Genomic DNA, 6,828 nt, shown 5'->3' on the forward strand with positions numbered 1-6,828 from the left:
AAAACCTGATCGGTGCATCCCTAGGTGTCATTATACTATGTAAACAGAGCAAATATGTTCATCTTATTTGCTCTGTTTACATTTAATCAACACATTTAATTAAAAAAATTTTCTGCAAAATACAGTAGCTTACAATATTTATAAATGTTGACAAATTAATCACATGATAGTGGAAAGACGTTCAAGAATAAATAGATTCATTTGAATGGACCGAAGCATGTTTTAAAGGCGCAAAAACAAACTATAAACACTCAGCTTATATTATTACAGTAAAAATTTTATATAATCTATAATCTTAAAAGAAAGTATTTTAATAAAATGAAAACGTTATCTTAAGTTTTGATCTTTCTTTATGCTCGTTCAGGCTGTTGCCTCTGCTGAATCAGAAATTCGGTGTCCATTTTCTGAGTGTGAACTTATTGTTAGTTTTGTTATTTGAACATTAATAAAAATATTTTAAAATAAAAATTAATAAAACCAGCAACACTTACCAAGGAAACCATTTAGCATTCTCCACTCCGGGTTAATCTTCAGCCTTCCAGCAACACAGGGCCTCAATCACAGCAGGAACACGTCTGAAGAAATGTTCCTTGGTTAAGCTTCGTTGTATGTCTCCAGATTTCCTCTGTGATGCAGAGAAATATCCAATATTTTGAGAGGGATGGTTTAGTGCAAAGTACTCACGCATCCTGTCATCAGTTTGGTTATGTACCACTGCAGGATCAGATGTAGCTTGTTAACACCCTTTCTGGGTCTAGAGGCTCCTGCTGTAAGACTATATTGGGCTCACTTCTGGCTGGCTGCTGTTCTTCCAGTTCATCCTTCTGTGACGGCATGGACGTAATTTTCACTTTAGAAGTGGGGGGGACACGGAGTGGGGGGTGGGTGGGGGTGGGGTGGTGAATCTTTACAGTATGCTCTAATGGGAAACAGGCTTCAACACAAACGGTTGTTTTCTGCTTGGTCCTAGAGCTCAACTAGTGTCAATTTAATGCAGCGTAATATTGTTTTTGGATGGTAAAAAGTGCAGGGGTCAGACCTTGACTTTGGAAAGAGTGGGGGGGACATGTCCCCCCCAAAATTAGGTCCATGTGTGACGGCGTTGGTGCTACAGCGTCTTCCGCCGCATTTCCCGCCGCATCTTCCACCGCATCTTCGGGCTGTGTCTGCTCTGGGTCTGGCCTCTGGCTCTGCTGACTCGAGCAGGTTCACAGCTGTCGGACGGCAGCCCGAGCAGCTGTCCGACAGAAACTTCTGTAAAGCCCCTGCCGTCTCTTCTTTTGTTCCTCTTCATTTTTTTTTTCTTTTTACGTTTTGCCGCTCCCAAAAGCATCGTGAAAGTTAGCCTACTCAAAAACACCTGCTAGCTTGTTGTGTCCTGCTCTGACTGACCGCTTCTCTGACATCCTTAATTGGGTGGCACCCAAGTTGTAGGCTACAGTCATGGGCTGGCGTTAATGTGACGTAGCTAATGTAACGGTCTGTGGTTAAGATAAACAGTATCACTATTTTTAGTTAATTAATAAATATTGAAATAAACTGTAGATAGGAGTCCCATCCACAAATTATATCATAGGAGATTTGTACATTTAATTTTAAATTAATTAATTTTTAATTTTGTCCCTCTGTCTGGGCCCCATCCAGCCAATCAGGCCCTAGGCACGTGCCTACTTTTCCTTTGCGTTAATCCGGCTCTGAGCACACCCCAATAAAAGTCAGCATATTAGGCTGCAACAAATGATTATTTTGATAATCGATGAATCAGATGGGGTCTTGACTCGATTAATCAGATTAAACAAGAAAATTAAATCAAATCAAACTTTATTTATAAAGTACTTTTCACACAAAAAGCAGCTGTGGCTACATTGTAGCTCATCCCCACCAGCGTGTGAATGGGTGAATGACTGATTGTGTTGTGAAGTGCCTTGGGGGATTGTAGAACCCTAAGAAGGCGCTATACAAATACAGGCCGTTTACCAGTGGCGGCTGGCCAGTAGAGGGCGATAGGGCACCGCCCTCCCAGTTTCCCCACTGTTTTTAATTTTATTTTAAAAAATAAATAAATAAAATTAACAATAATCACATATTCTAAGTTAATTGTGTGTTTTGTAACAAAAATAAATCATATTATATATATATATATATATATATATATATATATATATATATATATATATATATATATATATATATATTGGTCTCTGCCGGTCTCTGCCGAGCGGTGGAGGCTGTGTGCTGTTTTTCAATCGCCCAAACAGGACGAGACCAGCTGTCCAATTGCTGACAAGAAAATCAAAGGGTAGGAATGGGAATGTATCCAATCAGCGTCGACGTTGTTTCAGAACGTTTCAGAGGCATGATGGGCGATAGAGCCACCGCCAAGGCTTTCGTTGGTGTTCGGTAGAACTCGGAGAGTCTCGACTCCAGCACGTTTTTGGTCGTGACTCGTGACAGTCATGACGCAGACGTAGACATGGACGCCAGTGCGCCTACAACATGGATACCGGATCTCAGCAGCCACTGAATTCAGTTCGGTCTCTTCTCCAGTATCCATTCGAGAGGAGAACTATGGTGGAAAAACTTAATGTCAAAGAGCTTGGACCAGATCAGCCCGACGTAAAGATAAGCCAGCAGGAGGAGGAGAAGGGTAAACTGTACACACAACGCTTCTCCCAAAATTGGTACACCAGGAAGCAGTGGCTAGCTGGATGCAATCACGCTAATGCGTTATTTTGCTTTCTGTGTTTGTTATTCAAAACGGCTGGGATCCACAGAAGGTGGATGTGGAACTTGTGTCTCATTGGGGACTCGGTTCATTCTCTGACTGAGGAATGCAGCGCATCAATGCAGCAGCAGCCAACAAAGAAACGGAGGACGTTTGGACAGGGAGAACAGCAGCTGGGTGCAGAGGTAAGCTGTACATTACATTTCTGTAAACAAGACAATCAGAATCAGAAATCCTTGGTTGTCCCACAAACCGGGACATTTGTTTATTAACATGTACATTGTTTAATGTGCAATAACTGTAAAAACTAATTTCAACACACATACCTATTATACATATTTAATCATGTAAATGTGTATTTCAAGTAAATTTGTACATACATCAATCTGATTCCATTTTACTTGTTACACTTCTGCTGCAGTAAACAAATTTCCCAGCTTTTGGGACAATAAAACATTTCTGATTTGTCCCAAAAAGTGGGGAATATGAAATTTGTAAGAGGATACTGATGACATTATTTCCTATGAAAGTGTTTCCACTTTCCATAAGTCCTAACAGTGTAAATTTCTGGCATTTTGTCTAAGTAGTGTTTACTACCATTACTTTAACAGTGACCTGCTCATAATTTTTCGTGTTCACTCAAATGTTGAAATTAAACAAAATGTTTTGTTACTTGCCTCTTGCATTGCCTATTTACCATTTATGGTCATGTTATTTTATGTGCAATTTAATGCAGTATTTTTCAACCTTGGTCCGCAAGGCAGTTTGCCAATAGTCAGACACACCTGGATTAATCAGTTTGTCCAATAATGTAAGACAGGAAATAAAAGAGCTGTGATTAATTCAGGAAATAGTGAAGTTGTGCACAAAGCTCAGAAAGCACAAGTTTGTTTAAACAAAAAAATAGCACAGCCCCACCAAAAATATTTTTCACCAGCCGCCACTGCCGTTTACCATTTGTATTCCTCCATGTGTTGGCACAGAATTTTATCCGATGCCCAAGGCATAGCAGGAACTTTGGCTGAAGCGGGAAGGGGGTATTTTTCACGCATTGCTTTGCCCAGTGGGTTGCTACATTTATGAAAAGGTTCTTCGATTAGGATGTGTGAAGTTCCTGCGTGGTCCTCTAACTTGGTTAGTTTAAATGCAGAGAAACACTGTGCAGCTAAAACTCTAAAATTGCCCACGGCAAGCAACTGTCCAGCCGTAAGCTGCGCAAGATGGTCCAACCACAATCCACCTCCCGTCGCTGGGGGAGGCATTTTTTCAGTTATGCTGTTAAAGACTTGACTTCTCAGACTTTGATGGTCCTTCAGATAAATCCATTGAGAGAATACAATGCTGACTGTAGTTTTCTGGTGCAGTACTTTCTGGATCTGCTTGGGGTCCTGTGCGTGCCAATGACACATCATACTACAGCAATACTGTTTGGCAAAATATAATGTGTCTCTTTTTTGATTCTGTTCTTTCACATATATCTTGGAAAGAGTTTAGCAGTTTTATTATATTTGTGTTTTCTATTGCCTAAATGCTTTTGAACATGGTAACGTAACTTCTGTAAGACATTCATCCAGCCAATCATCTAGTGCAGGGATTCCCAAAGTGTGGTGCGCGCACCCCCGGGGGTGCGCGAGCTGCCGCTAAGGGGTGCGCGAGGTGAAAAGTGTAATGGCGTCAAATTAGTGTTTTTTTCCCCTTCACAATAAAAATGTGTAAATAAACAAAAAATATTCCTTTGTAATTTTTAAAATAATTAAAATAAAAATTGAAATGACAATTTCTATTCAAAATGCACTTCATCTTAGAATGAATCATAGAAGAATTCTTCTTCTACTACTACTGCATTTGCGCACCTAGCTTGAAGCCTCTGACATTTTTGCAAGTATGCTCAATTGGCTGAAATCAGGGAAACTCAGGTGAGAATTTGAAAGTCAAAGTTAGTGATAAAGCAGGAGAGGAACCAAGGGAGAGTTGTGAATCAGAGGCAACAGATGAGAGAATTGCTATGGATCCGGGAGAAAAACAACAGCGGGAGTCAAAAAATGACGAGCCGAAGGAAACAGCAAAGGAGGGAAGATGGCAGCAAGGCAAAAGAGGTGATGAGGGTGAACACCAGATGGGGAAAAAAATAAGGAAATATGACGAAAATTATCTAGGTCTGGGCTTCACTTGGATTGGTGATGCAGATTGCCCAAAGCCGCAGTGCGTGGTGTGCAGCGAGGTTCTAGCAAACAGCTGCATGAAACCTTCTTATCTACGTCGGCACCTTCACACAAAGCATGGCAATGTAATTCAAAGACCCCTTACATTTTTTAAATCAAAACTGGAGGAGTTACAAAGCAGCAAAAAACAACTGCAGTTTCATTCATTTGTCGGGTCTACAAAAGACGCATTACGGGCTTCATATCTTCTCAGCTACAGAATAGAGAGAAACGGGCTGCCTCACACACTTGCTGAAGATGTGTGCTTGCCAGCTGCCAAAGAGATGGTGGGATGCATGATTGGAGAGAAAGAAGCTAAAATGTTAGACATGATTCCAGTATCCAATAACACTGTGTCACGCCGCATCGATGCACTGTCAGAGGACATCCTGGCTACATTAGTCAGCCGGGTGAAAGAAAGCGAGTTTTACGCGCTGCAAGTAGACGAGTCTACAGATGTGACAAATCTGGCCAATCTTCTGTATATGTCCGTTAAATTTTTGAAGGCACGGTGCAAGAAGATTTTTTGTTCTGCCGACCCCTTGCTACCCGAACAACAGGAGAGGAAATCTTCAATTTAATGGATGTGTTTATGAGGACCAACGGGATCGACTGGACTCGCTGTGTGGGCATTTGCACTGACGGGGCAAAATCAATGACAGGGAAGCACACAGGGCTTATAGCTCATATCAGGAAAATGTGTCCATCCATTCAGTGGTTATACTGTAGCGTTCACGGGGAGGCCTTGGCAGCCAAAAACAAGCCAGCTGATCTACTCAGAGTCCTGAATGATTCTGTAAAACTGGTGAACTTCATTAAAGCTCGCCCGCTAAATTCAAGACTGTTCACGCTGTTATGCAATGAGATGGGCAGCGAACACAAAGCATTGCTGCTGCACACTGAAGTGCGCTGGTTGTCCCGCGGCAAAATATTAACGAGGCTTTTTGAGTTGCGACACGAGCTTCAGCAGTTTTTTGAGGACAATCCGTTTGATTTGGCTGCCAGCCTGCATGACGAAGACTTTCTGAAGAGGCTCGCCTATCTGGCGGACATATTTTCTGCTCTGAATGAACTTAATCTAAGTCTGCAGGGAGTCAATGTTACCCTGTTCAACACACAAGATAAGACTGAAGCTATGATGAAGAAGCTCCGGTTCTGGGCGAGCTGTGTGAGTGAGAATACACTCCTGTGTTTCCCTACGCTTCATGAGTTCTTGCTGGAAAATGACGTGCTCCTGGGTGTGCATTTCAAAAGTCTCATAATTGAACACCTCAACCAACTCGCTGAACAGCTACGGAAATACTTCCCACCCATCGACAATTCCCAAGCGTGGATTCGCAACCCATTTGAAGTTTCCCTCCCAGTCACACAGCTGTCATTTCAGGAGCAGGAACAGCTGATCGAGCTGTCATCTGATGGCGCACTGCAGTTGCAGTTCAAACGAAAGCCACTTGTGGATTTTTGGACTGAGCTGATGCCATCATACGCAGTCCTGGCAAAGCGAGCCTTGAGAGTTTTGATCCCCTTTGCTACAACCTACCTATGCGAGGCTGGTTTCTCTGCTCTGACAGCAGTTAAGACTAAAAATCGGCTAAGACTGGGTGCTGTTGAGAAAGATTTGAGGCTTAAACTGTCTTCAATTGTGCCAAACATTGGAGAGCTGTGTGCGAAGATGCAGGCCCACTCATCACATTAATATGTGTAAGTATTTGGCCAAATGGTATTGATATTATTGCTATAAATATACTGGAAATATTCACCCCTCCCTCCTTCGTCTCTCTTTAACTTGCTGCAGGCTGAGCCACCGACGCTGCGCTTAAACATCCTCGGGATCCAGCTTTAGTTATTTATTTTTTAACCGGTTCCTGAGCCATGCAATTTTTTTGTGTGTAACTTTATTGT

The 6,828-nt window shown here is 42.0% G+C and overlaps 1 protein-coding gene across 1 annotated transcript; it reads left to right on the top strand.

Annotated features, from left to right (window-relative positions):
- Positions 1-5,506: 5,506 nt before the first annotated feature.
- On the top strand, positions 5,507-6,622 carry LOC139062255 (zinc finger BED domain-containing protein 5-like). The gene has a single exon (XM_070543125.1). The coding sequence runs from the start codon at positions 5,507-5,509 to the stop codon at positions 6,620-6,622; it is 1,116 nt and encodes a 371-aa protein (XP_070399226.1).
- Positions 6,623-6,828: the final 206 nt, after the last annotated feature.

The sequence above is a fragment of the Nothobranchius furzeri genome, chromosome 12 (assembly GCF_043380555.1).
Source record: "Nothobranchius furzeri strain GRZ-AD chromosome 12, NfurGRZ-RIMD1, whole genome shotgun sequence".
Classification (NCBI taxonomy): Eukaryota; Metazoa; Chordata; class Actinopteri; order Cyprinodontiformes; family Nothobranchiidae; genus Nothobranchius; species Nothobranchius furzeri.

What these genes read in the sequence shown, in the direction of transcription:
- LOC139062255 (XM_070543125.1), top strand. Translation starts at nt 5,507, where the DNA reads ATGGATGTGTTTATGAGGACCAACGGGATCGACTGGACTCGCTGTGTG.